At 39.8% G+C, this 18,509-nt stretch overlaps 1 protein-coding gene across 4 annotated transcripts in view; it reads right to left on the bottom strand.

The window, feature by feature from the left end:
- Positions 1-14,028, bottom strand: part of pot1 (protection of telomeres 1 homolog) — a 119,094-nt gene extending 105,066 nt beyond the window's left edge. For 2 of the 4 annotated variants that reach the window (XM_080438766.1, XM_080438767.1), the window contains exon 1: positions 11,063-11,187. In XM_080438766.1, the coding sequence (XP_080294892.1) occupies positions 11,063-11,088 (26 nt within the window). In that variant the 5' untranslated portion in view covers positions 11,089-11,187. Of the gene's footprint in view, positions 1-11,062; positions 11,188-11,220; positions 11,254-13,976 lie in introns of those variants that run through there. The other 2 variants (XM_080438769.1, XM_080438768.1) reach the window with 2 other exon arrangements.
- Positions 14,029-18,509: the final 4,481 nt, after the last annotated feature.

Below are 18,509 nucleotides of genomic sequence, written 5' to 3'. Positions count from 1 at the left end.
CTTTGACAGATCTTTTTGAGACTGATAATAGTTTCTACTGATCTTTGGTTTGATGTGGAATTCTACTGTTCTCCTGGTTCTTACATCAGACATGTTTTTGTAATCATTGCTGTTATACTGTATCTGCAGCATTCAAGTTTAGATTCCTATGTATTTACTGTACTAGGCACTAGTGCCTTCTTGCTATGCTCAATGACCCAACATTCTTCACTGTAATAATGTGTAAACCATCACCACCATACCAGCATCATGTCTATTCACAGCTTTGGCCATATATCGAACATAAACATTTCCTCATCAATGGCTGTATTTTGGGATTTACATGTTTTCCAAAGTCATTAAAATGTTATTTGACTAACTGAGTCAATGTTGGCAAAAGAAAATCCTTGTGCGGTTTAGACCTATACCTTTTACAGTTTATTCCAATACCATACTGAAATGAATGGAATACAAAGGCAAAAAAAACAAAAAAACAACCATGGTAAGTTGTGTCATATAATGGTCATCAGTAATGTTAATATACTTAGCAGGGATCAACATTATAAATGGCCCGCAGGCCTTTCCACTTGCCAGCTCGGGACAGTCAAAAGAATCCCTTAAAAAAATACAATAAAATAAACATTAACTGTTTAACACCTAAATTCACATGGCTTTCCTGTTGTTCTGGTGTTTTGTAATGATTTTTCTGAAATTGTCTTGTTAACTAATGCTAAAACACAGCTCCATGTGCTCTCTCAGAGCAGTTGGAGTAGCACAGTCACAGCGTGGCATTTCTTTCATCCTTTCATCTTTGTGGTCAAACGTTTTAAACCTTTAAAGATGGGTTACATATTTATTTTTGGTACTAACTAAGTGGGCTGAGCGACTTTTCGAGCACACTGCTCTTCTTCGGACAGGTTTTAAACCCAGCAGGAAACGGCCAAACACTGGGCAAAAAAATAAAAACAGGTTACAAAGTCACTTGGAAGATTTGAGGGATGGGTTGCCAGATTGGAGGGAGAGTGACTGGGAGAGAAAGTTTCAACCACCCTGGACTGCTGGATTTGGCTTGTTAATATAGCATGCCTCTTGTCAGATATGCAGATCAATGCCATACTGTAAGTGAAGTAGAGAAAAGATATGGTATGCTATAACTAGGGTTATGTCACAGCACTGTAGGATAACGACTTGTCGTGCTTAACTTATACCCTTTTGGAGCGCCATGGTTGTACAAAGTATAAATCAGGTTTTAATCTGTTCTGATGTGTTCGTAAGTCATGAGTTCTCCTAAATCTGCCTACAATGTAACTGATTAGCTGAAGCACAAATGTACTATAATCCCATTGCAGGGCTAACAGTACAACTAGAAGGAACGCGAACAGTCAAACATAATATAAGACAAACTTGCACGGCTCTAGAAATCCAGTAATAAAAAAAAAAAGAGGCCTGCACTCACGATATGCCCCCCAGGTACTTCTTTTATTTCACTTGACGGTAAACAGACATCAACAACAAGGCAATCGAGTGAATCGCCGGATGCATTTTGGGTCTATGCCTTCATATCGGTTGCTATTACCAGTATATGTCTACTTCCTGACAATGACAGGCAAGCAGAAAGTACATTATAATAAAAATAATAATTATCATAGCAGATATTTCTCCCTCCTGCAATCAGAATGGGGTATTTTATGTCTACTCAGTACTCATCAATCAGCCTCTATGGCAGGTAAACAACATTAGTATTTATACTGTACCGTATAGATACTATTTGGTTTGTAAAATAGTTCAAGTGGATGGGGGATTTCATTGTAGAAAAAAAAAGTAGAGAAAGCTAAAATGTGCTGTAAATGCCATCCTCATGCCTGGGGAGGACATGCTTGGCAGGACAAAGAACAGACAACCTTCTCATGTCTGTCCCCTCAGAGCAGGGCAGAAAATTACCCTGTCTATTAACCCATTAAGACCGGGAAAGCATCTGTCATGTTAGATTTTAACCACTTTAACCACTTTGGCTATTCAAAAATAGCAGATATACAAGCTCATAGTGCAGCACCAAGCGCTATGAGCTTGTATATCTGCTATTTTTTTAAAGATCATGAAAATGTGTGCAAATCTTTGAATATATACATTTTTAAAGTGAACATTTGTAACTCAAATCTTCGCTTCTGGGGGGTCTTACAAATGTCTAAGTATGTTGCTATAATCAGTGGTTCTCAAACTTTTCCATGTCAAGGACCCACAAAATTAAATGTATTTGGCCGCAGACCCCCATCTCAAAATATGTTGTTCCAGGGACCCCTCAGAAGCACAGATCGGAGTTAAAAATTATCACTTTAAAAACATATATATATATATATATATTCAAAGATTTGCATATATTTTCCACGATTTTTCAAAATAATAGCATATCTACAAGCTCATATCGCAGCACTCAGTGCCACGCTAGCTTTGTAGATCTGCTATTTTTGAATAGCCAAAGAAATCTTAAAATTACATAGATGTGTTCCTGATCTTAAAGGATTAAGTTAGACTATGTATTAAACATCAACACAAGGGATGCCAACAAACTGAACAACAAGCTGGAGAGGAAAGCTAGCTCTTTGTTTAACTCATTGACTGCCACTGACAAGTACATGGCCCGTGTGGTGTTTTCAATGGTTTACGCCAGAGGGCGCTGTTCGGCAAACTATGAGTGATCCTATGACTACTGGAGAACAGTAGACCACGAAATAAAGTGATCACAACAAACCCAGTCCTGTCCGATCTAATGTTAAAGGATTTATAAAAGTAAATGTTTCCCTGCTTTCTGTTGCTTTTTGGGGAAAACGACCCACATTCAAACTGCCCACAACTATGGACTGGATTATCGCGGCGGCACACATTCTTTTCTCCGATTCTACGAGACTCGGCAACGTCTTTTAAAGCGATCGGCGGGTGGATCTTTGTGAAGAAAAATATTCTATGATTTTTCAAAGGTTAGTAAAAAACACTCTGAATCGCTGGCAAGGGCAGCTATTAGACGATGTTTTAACTCTGGCAGTCAATGAGGAATTGTTAAGGAACCGGAATCGTTCAAATCCTTTAAGGATTCCAACCCTATACTCCTGGAGCTTCATTGTCGCTGCTGTTTGCTGCCATTCCACCTGAACTGAACCCTCCCTCCCCCCGGGGAGGATCAATAATAGTACTTTATCTTGTGTCTTATCAAAACCTCATTTTCTACAACACAAACCTTCCAGCTGCCAGGCTGAGGGGAGCAGATAGAGAAGTGCAGACACATTACATTAATAGGTGTGTTTTCCGGCCCAGGTCAGACATATACAGCAGGTTGCCAGTGGGGGTGAGGGAGGAGGGGGAGGGGGGCTGGTATTATTATGTAATTGGGGTGCAACTAACTGCGTGCAGAGCATAGTTATCAGTGTTGCCATGCCTGCTTATTATAAGCGACTTTGGGCTTGTTCTTTTCTGTAAAGTTGGTTGTAAATATTGGTAGTTCTTTTGAGGGTTGTTGTGGGTTTTTTTGGGGGCTTGTTTCTAAAGTGTTAGAAGTTGCTTATTTTGGGCTTTGCTTCCTAATGTTGTTTAAACCAGTGGTTCTAAAACATTTCCATGTCAAGGACCCCCCTCAAATGAACAAGCATTTGTCCGCAGACTCCAATCTGAAAATATTTTGTGCCAGGGACCCCCCATACAAAATGTGTATCTAAAATGTTTTTAAAAAATATTACAAATGTGTAATTTTTGTTCTAGATTATTTTGAAAATAGCAGATCTACAAGCTCACAATGCATCACATCGCTTGTAGATCTGCTATTTTCGATGTGGCCTACAGTAGTTTTTGGGCTTGTTTTCATAGACCTGGTTGGCTTGTTTCTCTCGCAAAATCTGGCAACGCCGGCAGTTATGTATTGGGAGCGTGGCGGTCGCTTCCTCTAACAGAACCCAATTTAAAAGCTCCATGTCACCATCTCCCCTTTCTGAGTCACAGACACAGAGCTGAGAGAGGGCATGACTAAATAAGTGGCTGGCTGACAGACCCTGGCCTCAGGGACACAGACACTTCTCCTTGGGTTGTCCCCCAGCACCCCTACACACTCACACACACACAGATTGGTATTAGTATACTTTTGAGGAGATCGTCGCTGTTGGCCGCAAACCAACCATCTCCGTTTTGTAACTTTTTTATTTTCTTTAATAAATCAGTGCTATTGAACACCCTTTACGTCTGTGTGTTGGTTTTACAAATATTGGACCAATGAAAAGTATTAAAAAGCACCTCTGACTAAACCTCCTAACTCCATTGGATCCTCAAACTGTCGTTCAAACCACCTAACTCCATCTACGTTTTTTTTTCCGTCTGACTTCTTCATTCTAATCAATGATGGACAAAAACACGTCAAAAACCTCCTAACTCCACTTGAGCTGAATTGGTGTAAAGTGATGATAATATAAGGACACATTCAAGTATCTGACAATGTATAAAGTCAAGTCACCATACCAACTTTTAGACCCCCCAGGATTCCGCGATCGCGGAAATTACCGCAGATTTCTCGGCCGTCCGTGGAATTCTCGGAATACAGTCACACACAAGTCTATTTTCGCGGAGCTGCCGGCGGAACGGCGGGTTGCCGGCGGGGCAGTGGCGGAGCGGCGGTAAAACCTGACAAATTATATTAGTTCTTACTACTTTAATATTATATTACAAGGATTTGTACATGGTGAGGAGGACACCTCATAGGACTTTTTCTTCACAGGGCCCTGGGGGACTAGTTTGACTGACGGACCGCCCGGTCCCTCACTTTAAATAGTCCTACTGAATCTGAATAATGTGTGTCACCTGACAATGACAATGCTAATGCAGGAGAGAATAAATAATACACCCATACTAGGTATCCTCTAAAATGTAGTTACTATGGTCAGGGTTTGTTTGACAATTACAGCCTTTGCAACAGAAAAGATGAATACAAAATGTAAAATAAATTAAAAATAAATTAAACGATTATTAACGATTATTAGATTATTCTGAAACATCCCTAATTATAATTAATTGTATCTATTACATAAAGGATTTTACTTGATTATTAAAACAACATTTATTTTTGCTTGATAACTGGTGATTTTAGGTTGTTTTTAGTGTCCGCGGAATATTAAAGTTGTACAATGCAGAATCCCAAATAACGATTTTTAGCAACCTCTGCTGGTCACTACCGTCACTGCATACAATTTCCGTAATCCTCGATTACCCAGAATTCCATTCGTTTTCACCGGAAGCCGGAAGCGTTTCAAAAAGCGATCTTTTAATTGTTTTATACTATCTACGGATCGTTTCTCTTCGCCAGTGGAGCATTAGTTACCATGAGCTGTGCTTTCTTTTTCTGTTCTTTTTCGATCTTCCAATCCTACATTCTCTTAACATCAGCGTGAGGTTCCTTTTTGCTATTACCGCGGTAGTTCCTGGCCAAACAGGAAACCGTTGCGGTAGTTCCTGGGGACGTCGGCCACGACGTCATGACGTTGGCCAGGAACGTCATTTCCCCGGGAAAGTCCCCCCAGTCCACTTTCAATAGAAAATATATAAATAAAAGGCTTCCGGGGGTGAAATTCATGGAGTGGGTGTTGTGAAACTTTTGCCACTGACAAAAGATATACAATTTAACTTAAGTTTTGTTGAAAACGTTACCTAGTATTACTTTAACTATCAAGCCGCGGAATCAAGGATCGTTTTCCGCAAAATCAGGATTGTTCTCCGCGGAATCAAGACTTTTTCTCTGCGGAATCCTGGGGGGACTAAACTTTGATGAGGCAGTGTTGAGTTGTTTTAAAAACAAGGTTCTTTTTTTTCATTTTCTAAATTTCCACTATACGTGTGGGGACATTTGGTTCTAACAAGCAGTAATACACACACACACACAAGCCCAGAGAAGTGGAGGCGAGGGACTGGAGGAGCAGACAGGCATTAAGGTCCCAGCGTTCACCCAGTGGACTAGCTGTTCCTTATCGTCTGCATGCAGGGAAGAGGTTCTCACACAGCGAGCGTCCTTTGAGACGGGCGTCTCAAGGGACAGCACATGTCGAGGCTTAATTCACAAAGTCACGCTCCACTGATGACACGATAGGGCAACTTGACACTCACTTTGAAAACATTATTACTGAGCACAGAGTGTGTCCTTAAATGTAGAGCGACTGCTGGAAGAAAAGGGCTGGAAGGTTAAATATCGGCCCATCTTGCAGATTATATGCAGGGTGTTTTATAGCCTATACTGGAACAAGCACAAGTAAAAGACAACCCCCTGACCCCCCCCCCCCCCCTGCTAAATGTGTGACCTGTTGAGACCCGTTTACATCATGTTATACATCACAGCAAGCCAACTAAACACAACCCCAAAGCCTATCAAAGATTAATTGAGCGTTAAATCATGTTTGCCTTTTGGTAGAACATGTTTTCATTCTACACATGCTGCACAGCCAGACGATCAGAGATCTCTGCCTACTGATATAGGGCATAGGCAGGTTTCTGAACTGTCCATATACCACAAAAGAGACAAAAGTGAGTTGATGGACATTGTGCCATCTTATAATGAACAAGAATAAGGACCAATAATATGAACATATGGTTGAAAACGGGTGAATTACTGCAAGCTATCTGCTATTTTTGAAGATTTTTTAAAAATCTTGAAAATGCATTTTCTGGGGGGTCCCTGGAACAAAAGAAAATCTGACGGGGGTCCGCGGCCAAATACATATCAATTTGGGCGTCCTTAGTACAAAAAAGTTTGAGAACCACTGCTCTAGGCAGTAGGCATCTTTTTTTTTTACAGGAAGGTACAGGTAAAACAACAATGTCATGTAACAAAAAAAAGACAAGCTGTCCTGCATCTCTCATAATGAGCCACCCAAACAGACAGGCTCTCTATTACCATAAGCCAGTGTGTTCAACACTGCCGTTGGTTTGCCGCTCTTTTTGTTTCTCTAATTCCACCAAGGCCCATTGCAAATCGGCTTGATGTCATACAGCATTGCCAGATAGCAGCTTAGCCCGTTCAAACCGGGAACGCATCTATGTCATTTTAGATTTTAGGCTATAACCATTATTTGTATACTTTGGCTATTCAAAAATAGCATATATACACAAGCTCGTAGTGCGGCACTCGATCTGCTATTTTTTTTTTAATCATTAACATTTTGTGCAAATCTTTGAATACATATATGTTTTTGAAACAAGATTTTTAACTCAAGTCTTTGCTTCTGGTGGGGGTCCCTGGAACAACATATTTTGCGATGGGGGTCGGCGGCCAAATATATAATATATCATTTTGGGTGGTCCTTGACAAGAAAAAGTTTGAGCACCACTGATATAGAAACAATATTTTTTTCAGAAAAATTAAGACAGTTGTTGTGACATTTGACAATTACAAATGTTTGCTTTTGATTTGCAAAGATTTTTGCACAAACTTTCAAAAATAGCAGATTTACAAGCTCAAGTGCCACACTATGAGCTTGTATATCTGCTATTTTTGAATAGCCAAAGATTTCTAAAATGACAAGAGATGCGTTCCCGGATTGAATGGGTTAGGGGAACTGTGACACATGAAAACAACACATAACAGACACACACACACACACATCAAAAAACAGTCTACAGCAAACCTCTCTCAGAGGGGCAGAGGGTGTACAAACTGTGTGCGGCAAGAAAGAAAGGAGGAAAGGATAAATAAACATGTCGGGTACAACGAGTGACAGCTGTGTTCATTTGAGTGAATTGCCTTGCGGGGAAAAAACAAACTGTCTTCTCCCTATTCACTGACTATCAAAGCCTGGTTTATACGTAGTCGAGCACGGGTGTCGCGCTCGGGAAAATAGCATAATCTACAAGCTCACATCGTGTCGTACCGTGACCAAGTTGTGAGTTTGTCGATCTGCTGCTATTTTCGGTGCATGATCGGGCATACCAAGTGTGAGAACCTCAAATGTACCACATTTGCTTAATCCGTTAAGACCGGGAACGCATCTATTGTGTAATTTTAAGATTTCTTCGATTTAAAAAAAATAGCAGCATCTACAAGCTCATAGCATGGGATGAGTGCCGCACTATGAGCTTTTATATCTGCTATTTTAGAAAAATCATGGAAAAAATTTTCAAATCTTTGAAAAAATATCTACATTTTTAACTTAATCTTATATATATATATATACATTTTTAACTCAAATCTTTGCTTCTGGGGGTCCCTGGAACAAAATATTTTAAAAAAGGGGGGCCGTGGACAAATAAATATCATTTTGGGGGTCCTTGACATGAAAAAAGTTTGAGAACCACTGATAGTATAGCAACATAAGTTTCTTTTTTTTTTTTACCGTTAGGATTTAGAAGACATTTGTAGAATCCCCAGAAGCAAAGATTGTAGTTAAAATGTTCTCTTTAAAAAAACATATAGGCCTATATTCAAAGATTTGCAAAGAATGTCACGATTTTCCCCCAAAACAAATTCTGATCTACAAGCTCGTAGAGCGGCACTCGGTGCCAGGCTACGAGCTTGTAGATCTGCTATTTTATAATAGCCCAAAGTATAAAAAAATCTGAAATGACATAGTATGCGTTCCCGGATTGAATGGGTTAATCTTTTGCCTGTTTTGCCTATTTGGGCTAAACAGGGAGGTGGTGGGTAGCAAGCCAAGAGAAGCGGGGGGGAATGAATACATCTTCTTCAAAAAGACAAGCATATCCGACGATGCCAGGAGGGGCTTTGTGGTCTCTGTATCTCCACTGTGCAAGAGGAATTATGGCAGCGCTGACAAGAGATGCTGCTGTTGCTGCTGTTTTGCTGTTTATGTAAGACTCAGTGTTGCCAGATTTGGCGAGAGGAACAAGCAACCAGCCAGGTATATGAAAACAAGCCCAAAAGAAGCGACTATTGGGCCACTTTAAACCTATATACAACGGCTCAAGCTCGAAATGTGTCGCGATGCCACACGTTGTGAGCTTGTAGATCTGCTATTTTAAAAAAATCTTGAAATATATTGCAGAATATTTGGAAGATTTTTTAAACATTCTAAGAACACAGGTACGGGGCTCCCCTGGCACAAAACATTTTCAGATGGGGGGTTAGGAACAAATACATCATTTGGGGATCCATGACATTAAAATATGTGTGAATCACTGGTTTAAATAATAATAAAAAAAATGTGGAAGCAACCCCAAATAAGCAACTACACTACACGCAACTCGCAACTACCAATATCGATACCGGTAAGCGACTTCACAGAAAACCAAGCACAAAGTCGCTTATAATAAGCAGACATGGCAACACTGGTAAGACTCACAGTACGCTGGGGCCAGTGGTTTGTTTTTCCCAGACTTTCCATATCAGCATCTTTCTGATGTGGTCACACTGTACGTCCGCTTACATTTCAGATCCCATCTTTCTTCAGAGACAGAACAGGTTCACTCCACTCAGTAACACTTCAAGTTACCATGGCGATAATACAATGGAAATGCGTTTAAAATCTTCATATCTTTGTTTAACTATCTATGGTCCTAATAAGTTATGAAATTGAAAGTTATCATAAGTATGTAAATTGCATGCAAATCACAAATAACTATTAATAAGTGTTCCTCTTGGCTGGGGTTTAAACAGCCATAACTCCAGTTCCCAGCAGGCCAACAGTCCCAAACTTGGTAGGTGCTCTTAGACGGCCAATAAGGACGGGCTGTAATTGATTAAGCCTCACCCCCTCTGTGTTCCTATTGGCTGGGCTGTAAACAGCCATAACTCCAGTTCCAAGCATGCTAAAGGCCCCAAACTTGGTAGGTGCTCTTAGACAGCCAATAGGGACGGGCTGTAATTGCTTAAGCCCCGCCCCCTCAGTGTTTAACACTTCAAATGGCCATATTTTGGTGACCATTGCTCTTATCAGCGCAACATAGAACTGGGTTCGAAGGCTGTGTAGCGGCCTGAAAATCGAGTTAATTAAATGTCCTCTATCATTGATTGTCTTTTGGTACACTTCCTATTTGGGTCGGATTCTGTTCTCACCTACAGTGAACTGAACTCTTGGAAGCAAACCAAGACCCATGTTTTCTGGTAGACCATAGTGAGGATGTTTGGTCCGCACTAGTCGAATGAGATTTCAGACCAACGCAAGCGAACCAGACTATTTGAAACAATTCTGTCCAGGAGCGACCTTTTCCGCATTGATTCATTGATTTGTATTTATCAGAAATTAAATGCGCTTCACAATTAATTAATTGAGTTAATCAAAAAAGTAATTGATAGAATAATCGCTAAGAATATAATAGATAGTTGCAGCCCTAATAAAGATGTCTGCCACAGTTTTTAGAATATGTTTATCAAGGTAGCCCTTTGACTCTGACTGTTTGAGTGTAAACTTTGGTAACAACTGCAATTGTAATACAACTATAGGATAATATATTCTTAAGTTAGTGATTGGCGTTTGTTTTCTTTAGCTTCCATATCCAGTGCAGACAGGCTATATTCACCTAGTTTATTTTTATTCTAAAACTTTTATTTCCCCATTTGACTGCCTTCTATATTAAGCTTATTTTTCTCTGGTAGACAACATTTTCATTTCCTTGCCATGAAGGCACCACCACTGCAGAACACATACAGCAGTAACCAATGTTGCCAGATTATGAGAGAGAAATAAGCAACCAGGTCTATGAAAACAAGCCCAAATGAAGCGACTATATAGGCCACATGAGCACTTTAAACCTATATTGTGCAGCGGCTATTTGAAAATAGCAGATCTATAAGCTCATCATGATGCGTTGTGAGCTTGTAGATCTGCCATTTTCAAACAAATCTTGAACATTTTTCAAAACATTTTAACAACAAAAATCTGGTACGGGGGTCTGTGGCACAAATACACATGAATTTGAGAACCACTGGTTTAAACAACATTAGGAAACAAGCAACTAAGCAAATAAGCAACTACACTTGAGAAACAAGGCCAAAAAAACACAACCCACAACTACCAACACTCACAAGCGACTCTAAAGAAAAACAAGCCCAAAGTCGCTTATAATAAGCGGACATGGCAACACTGGTGCTGTACACTGCATACTGTACCTGCCATTGCTGTCAAGATCTTGCATTGTGTGATCTATTCCACAGCATGCAGTTTCCTATCCACTTCAAAATCTGAGTGCGCTGAACTTTTGCGAGGGGTAAAAAAGAGAGAATAAGCAACCCCCATGCTGCCCAAGCGTATAAATATTCCTACGCACTTTCAAAGGGTACTTGAAGTTGGAGCCTCTGGACTGTAGTGAATCAGGGAGGAAAATAATAAAACATCAGTTGAATAGATTCCCCAGTGATGTTGTGGGGGATGTTGTTGAACAACAGGGGAAAATGTGGATGAACAAACATTAAAAAAATAAAAGTATCTAGATATTCTAAAAACAGACAGGCAGACAGACAGTAGGTCTGGGCGATATGACTTCAAATCAATATCACAGATTATTATCAAAATGTGTTGTGAGCTTGTAGATCGGCTATTTTCACTATTTCTGTACACCACCATTCGTGTACAATGACCTGCTATAACAGGGTTAAGTTAAAGGCATACTAGGTAACGTTTTCAACAAAACTAAAGTTAAATTGTATATCTTTTGTGAGTGGCAAAGGTTTCACAACACCCACTCCATGAATTTCACCCCCGGAAGCCTTTTATTTATATATTTACTATTGAACGGTGAAGGGGGGGGACTTTCCCGGGAAAATTACGTCATCTGGCCGGAAAACGGAGGTGGAAATGCACTGGTTTCCTGTTTGGCCAGGAACTACCGCAACGGTTTCCTGTTTGGCCAGGAACTAACGCGCTAATAACAAAAAGGAACCTCACGCTGATTTTAAGAGAATGTAGGATTGGAAGATCGAAAAAGAACAGAAAAAGAAAGCACAGCTCATGGTAACTAATGCTCCACTGGCTAAGAGAAACGATCCGTAGATAGTATAAAACAATTAAAAGATCGCTTTTTGAAACGCTTCCGGCTTCCGGTGAAAACGAATGGAATTCTGGGTAATCGAGGAATACGGAAATTGTATGCAGTGACGGTAGTGACCAGCAGAGGTTGCTAAAAATCGTTAGTTGTGAATTTGCATTGTACAACTTTAATAATCAGACTAATCAATGTAATGTATTATTTAAATACATTATATAAATATCAGAATACTTTTGTGTTGATTCATTGATATAATAAATTATTTAAATACATAAATAAAAAGAAAAAAACTGCTAGATAGACAAGACAGGCAGACAGAAACATTATATATAGTATACATACAGCGTATATATCCATCTATTATTTATCTATAATGACTATCCATCCATCCACAACTACATATATTGTCTGCTGGCCTAGTCCTACAACAGTGGGTTTCTGAATGATAGCTCATTAGTCTATCAAGTCTGTCCAACTCTTTACTAAGGAGTAAGGACACCACGTTGGTTCCTGTTCAAGTCTTTTAACTGAGTGAAGTTGGATGAATAAAGGTCCAGTTAAAGAAAAACATTTCAGGCCACGACCCCCCAAAATAATCATATTTGAACTGGGGACCCACCACCCTCACAAGCATTTGGAATTGTAAACATTATGTTTAGTTTGACTCGGGCCTACACAACACAACACACACAACACTGAGGCGTTGCAACTGTGAGCTTGTAGATCGGCTATTTTCACAATGTGTGCCTCTTCCTTACGTAATATTCGCCAATTTGGCAATTTGGTATTAAAAAAGGTATACATGTTAACTTGAGAAATGTGCAGATACCCTGTATACACTTACTGCATGTTGGTTTGTGTACTGTTGAGTGAAAAAAACAATGTTACACATTAAACTAATAATCTGGGGACCCTCCAAATTCCCCCCTCCTTGGATCCTGACCCCCAGTTTGGGAACCACTGCTGTACACTACTCCTGTTACAGTAGCTACTCAAGGTTTAGCTGCTAACTTAAGACTGGGAACAATTTGCTTTGAAAGTTAAAGATCCGGTCTAGAACGGATACGGGAAACGGTCTGTATACGTGGATAAGCAAAGCTACCGGATACAGTACCTCTAGACCGGATCCGAGCACGGAGCAGTAAATAGAAACCAGCCGTTACTGAGCTAACTAACCGCTGACAACAACACTGTGTTTCAACACTTTTGAAAACCTCTGCGTGTTGCTTTCTGTTCCTCCTTAGTGAGCAAACACACTTCATCATGTCTGACACAAACAACATGACACTTAAATGCTTTGCTTTATTTTGGGCTGGTGTCAAAGTTAAGCTTCTCGTTGCTAAAACTGCTGGCTCATAACTAGCCCTGATACGTGACTGTCAAGTCAGTCATGGATGAAATGCAACATAGTGTTTGCCCTTTCTGTCTTTTTGGTCCGTACATCTACATAAACGTTCAGATTTCAAATATAAAGTCCTTACCTCATGGCCACGGATGTTAAAATTATGTACGGGGCCTCGGAAGTACCCGTATCTTCCGTATTGTTCAATAAAAAGCATTTTAATCCGATCGGTGGCCATTTTCTCATGAAGTTATAATGTATCAGAGGAGTGCAATACGCCTTACAACCGATAGGGTCGGTAGTTGAAAGCAGTTGAAGTTGGCCACCGATCGGATTAAACTGCTTTTTGTTGAACAATACCGAAGATGCGGGTACTTCTGAGGGACCGTACATTGTTGTAACATCCGTGGTCATGAGGTAAGCACTTTATATTTGAAATCTGAACGTGTCTGTAGATGTACAGGTTGTAAATGGAGAACGTGCAAACACTATGTTGAAGTTAATCCATGACTGTACGTCTTGGCCCCATGGCTAGCGCGCTAGTTATCTTCCCAACAACAACAACAGGCACATAGGGATTACAACTAAAGTAGGATAACATGAACTAACCAACCGGACCAAAAGGCTTCTTAACAACAGACGAAGAGAACAACTTTAAATGATGTAAGAATAAGTAAGACACAGAAATATAACTTACTAGTGTTGTATGAACAGCTCAGATGGATTCCCTTCCCTCTCTTATGTTCGAATAATATAGTTGTTGCCGTGGTGCGCATGCGCGTCATGAAGACCAACCAACCCCCGTCTGTAGGTCCGAATAGCAAAACGCTCGCCCCAAAACACAGTCACCCCGGGTCAAATCCGGCGACCATGGAACGGTCGCCACCTGGTATTCCTAAACATATATAACCTCAGTAAAACTATGCCTAAACCTACCCTTATTCCTAGAGTCGTAACCTCAGTAAAACTATGCCTAAACCTACCCTTATTCCTAGACGTAACCTCAATAAAACGGTGCCTAAACCTACTGTAACCTTGCTAAACGTAATCTCAGTTAACTATGCCTAAACCTAACCTTATTGCTAAACGTAACCTCAGTAAAATGGTGCCTAAACCTACTGTAACCTTATTCCTAAACGTACCTCAGTAAAACTATGCCTAGTACCCTAAACGTATTCCTAAACGTAACCTCAGTAAAACTATGCCTAAACCTAAACTTATTCCATACCTTATCCTCAGTAAAACAAAGAATACAAGAACCGCTGGGGGCGAAAGGTCTGCGAAAAAAATGGGGGTGAGCGTGTTTTGGGGCAAGTCTTCCGGTTACCATGTAGGTCTACTCTGGTCTGGTGCTGATGAGACTGACTGACAGCTCTGAGACTGAGATGATGCAAAAGTCACATAATAAGCAGTGGTGGAGGTCCAGGAAGAAGTACTCAAATGTTTTACTTCAGTAAAAGTATCTATTCCACAATGTAGAAATACTCTGTTAACTCCATTTGAACCATGTTGGATTCATTGAAAACACCTGTCCTGGGTTCTGGTGACTGCATGGCCTTCTAATGTGTGAGGAGACCATGTTTTTTCAATAACTTTTGTCATGTATTTTTTATAATTATTTTTGGAAAATGAAAAAAAAAGGATAATAAAGAAAAAAAAATTAAATAAATGAAAAACGTAACTGAAAAGAAACACGGCCCCCTCATGTATTAGAAGGACAATATCAGTCACCAGAACCAAGGACGGGTGTTTTCAATGAATCTATCATGATTGAAATGGAGTTTGAATTTACAATGGGCTCGAGTAGACTTTAAAAGGACCCCAAACATGTTTGAAAGTGAAATACCCCTTTAAGCCCTAATTTAGAAATATAATTCAACTATTAGAAATAGCCTTCACACGCTTTTCCTAGTGAATTTTTGAACAGGACTTTTAATTATAACAGAGTATGTTCTTATACATAAAAAACTTAAGTAAGAATCAATCAACTTCTTCCACCACTGATAAGATAAGATACACCTTTATTAATCACCTTAAATTCAGGTGTATCCGAAACAGCAGAATGTGTGAAACACAGGATATAGGTATAAGCTACAGTAGAGAGATAATATGATCAAATAAAAAAATATTTGGAGTCTGACTCTAGGCATCTGACTGAGTTAACATATGTACTGTATTATGTTATCAATAAAATAAGTATAAATGCCTCACCAGATAGTACTGTGTGGATGCATCATGCACATCTATCAGCAATGGATATGGATGGTCTGTAGTTCTACTAATAATCAACAGTGAAAATATGAGACTGATAAACTGTATGTATGATTGATAAATGTACCTTATGAAGGTAAATACTCAGAAGTCTCAATGCATCCTCAACCGTTCCATTAAAATGGAATAGGTGTCACAGGTCATTGGCACAATTATATATATATATATTGTTGTTGTCGGGCTCGGGCAGAAACCTCTTATCTCCATATTTTTACTTTTAAAATGTGTTTTTTTTTTGTAAATTAACACCCTACTTGATCATACTACGGTGCGGTGGTGTATAGTAACTAAGTACATTTACTCAAGTACTGTACTTAGTACAATTTTGAGGTATTTTTTACTTTACTGGAGTATTAACCCTGAAGTAACAGTTTTGGACCAGCTTCCATTAGCTCTGGAGACTGGCAGGTTTAATGCTACTCCAGAGGAAGAGAGATACCGTTTGTTTTGTGAACTTGGTGAAATTGAAAATCGGGTACACTTTTAGTTTTATTGCTCTAAATATGATGATATAAGAGAGGTATTTGTTAATAAGATGTCTTATTTGTGGCGATTTCCTTGAGTTAGATGATTATGAAAAACTTGAGATATGTTTAGTTAATGAGGTGGTGCCATGGTTTTGCACTTTTTCTGTTTTTCATGTGTCTATGAGGTTGATAGAACTTCATTAAGCCCCCTGGTGGTGTTGTTATGGTGTTTTATGTCTTCTCTGACTATTTTGAGTTTCTTCCTGGAGGCTGAAACCTTGAGGGTCAAACGTGCCAATATAAAAACAGCGCTTTAGTGACATAGTAAAAATATACCCTCCCCCTCATTATCATAACACAACAGGGCAATCCCAATCCCAATCCCAATCCCTGGGCATGAGGAGGAGGAGGGACTAGGACAGGTGGGTGGTGCTAAATTGGTGGAGGAGGTGCTAAGGTGAGAACCAGGTATACTTAATGAACTGGAGGCATGTCCACAGAAAAATATAATTTTAACACTTTCTGTACACCTTTTTGGACAAAAATCTTCCTCCTAGTATAACCATAATAGCTGATGATTATGTTTTAGGGGGGGGGGGGGGATCACTGAAAATCACGGCACCCCGTCTTTAAAGGAGCTTTTGTTGTGGCAGATTTTATCTGTCAAGCTTGGGAGAGAAGACAGAACACTCTGTATAATTCTGAGATGTAATAGAATGTATTATGTGAATATATTGTAAAACATGCTGTGAGCGTAAAATGGTGTCTCATAAACCCATGAGGGTTGGGCACTTTGTGTGCAGGACACAGAAATACAATTATCTATCTATCTATCTATCTATCTATCTATCTATCTATCTATCTATCTATCTATCTATCTATCTATCTATCTATCTATCTATCTATCTATCTATGAGGTTTCCACCCGACAGAGACAATATATATAGTAATAGTGATGAGAGACACTTCAAATGAAGAGCTTGCCATGTTTATAGGCAAGTGAAAATGATGGCTTGTGTAAGAGCCATGGGGTGGGGGTTATGTTGCGTACCAGGGACATAAGGAAATTAAACTCAAAGAAAGGCTTTTAAAAATAAATAAAGAATGGAAGCAATAAAAAGGAAAAATGTAAAAATAAATGAGGCATAGGACAATCATGGTAAATTACAACCCAATTATAGTTGAACTTACTCTCACTATATCACCAATAAAGCATTGTAACATTTATCCTTCTGTTCAGTATTGATTTTATTAGCACAGTGTCTTGCAGAACATGATGCCAAAACAACATGTCCCTGCTTTGTAGGGTTGAAAACCATCCCTTAAAACACGGAATCGTCCTTTATTTGGAAACTAAAAGACGTGTCCCTTATTAAACTGATAAGGTCTCCCCCTGGTCAGCCGGGGCACCTGATGGAGGGGAAAGGAACTGGTTGGAATAACGTGTTCCTTCCACACGCTATACGTCCTACCAGGGAAACTCCCCCCTGTCAGGTGATAAGAAGCGGCCTGCTCACTCCTCATGCGTTGAAGGAAGCATGAGCTCAGTTTAGTTCAGGGCTCTCCCCAGGCTGGCAGAGGGAGAGTAGCGCCCAGGATTACAAGCTTTATTTAAAGCTAACACACTTTGTTCCTTATTTGTGAGAATCAATCCATCACACACATGTTACAAGTTCAAACAGCTCATATGATACAATACAGGTTGTTAATATGATATACAAAAACTTAACATATGTACAGTGAGATTTTATCTTTTTCTGGGCGTTCCTTATTAGTCTTGGAAATAAGGGACGTCAGAATCAGAATCAGAATCAGTTTTATTGTCACATCACAGGTTTACAAGGTAAAGAAGTGGGTGAAATTCGTTTTTGTACATCGTTCCCATCGCAACGTTAATTTCCATAGAAAGAAGAGGGGGGGGGGGGGAGAAGAAGAGGGGTGGGGGGCAAGTGGGAAGGAGATCAAAACAAGAGAGCAACAGAAGGCCAGACAAGTTATCTACATATTTACAAAGTACCTGAGATAATAAAAAACTAAGGTGCCTGAGCATAGCAGCAATGTATGTATACTGTGCATGTTATACTTATACTGTGCATGATATACATATGGACGTTAAGGTGCTTAGAGAAAAAAAGCACAATAAAAAAGACATAAAAGTCAGTGCGTTATACATGGGATTAAGGTGCAAAAGGTCAGTGCGTGTCCACCTAGGGTGGACTGACCCTAGTATAATCCGCAAGTAGCTCCATGAGGGAGTGCAGCAAAAAAAGTCATTTGTACCTGGTGTAGTCCACAGGTGTGTCCGAGGGGGAGCTAAGTCCAAGTCATTGTCCCTGGTATAATCCACAGGTGTGTTCAGGAAGAGCCAGAAAGGTTTTGCACCGCCTGCTGTCAGGCTGCCGAGCAAGGCTTATGCCTCATTCAGCATCCTGACAGCAGCCGGATTAAAACTACACCAGTACCTGGTGGTGGAACTCTTGATACTGCGGTAG

The sequence above is a fragment of the Gymnoscopelus braueri genome (genome assembly GCF_963280865.1).
Source record: "Gymnoscopelus braueri genome assembly, chromosome: 9".
Classification (NCBI taxonomy): Eukaryota; Metazoa; Chordata; class Actinopteri; order Myctophiformes; family Myctophidae; genus Gymnoscopelus; species Gymnoscopelus braueri.
This window is presented reverse-complemented; position numbering and strand designations above follow the sequence as displayed.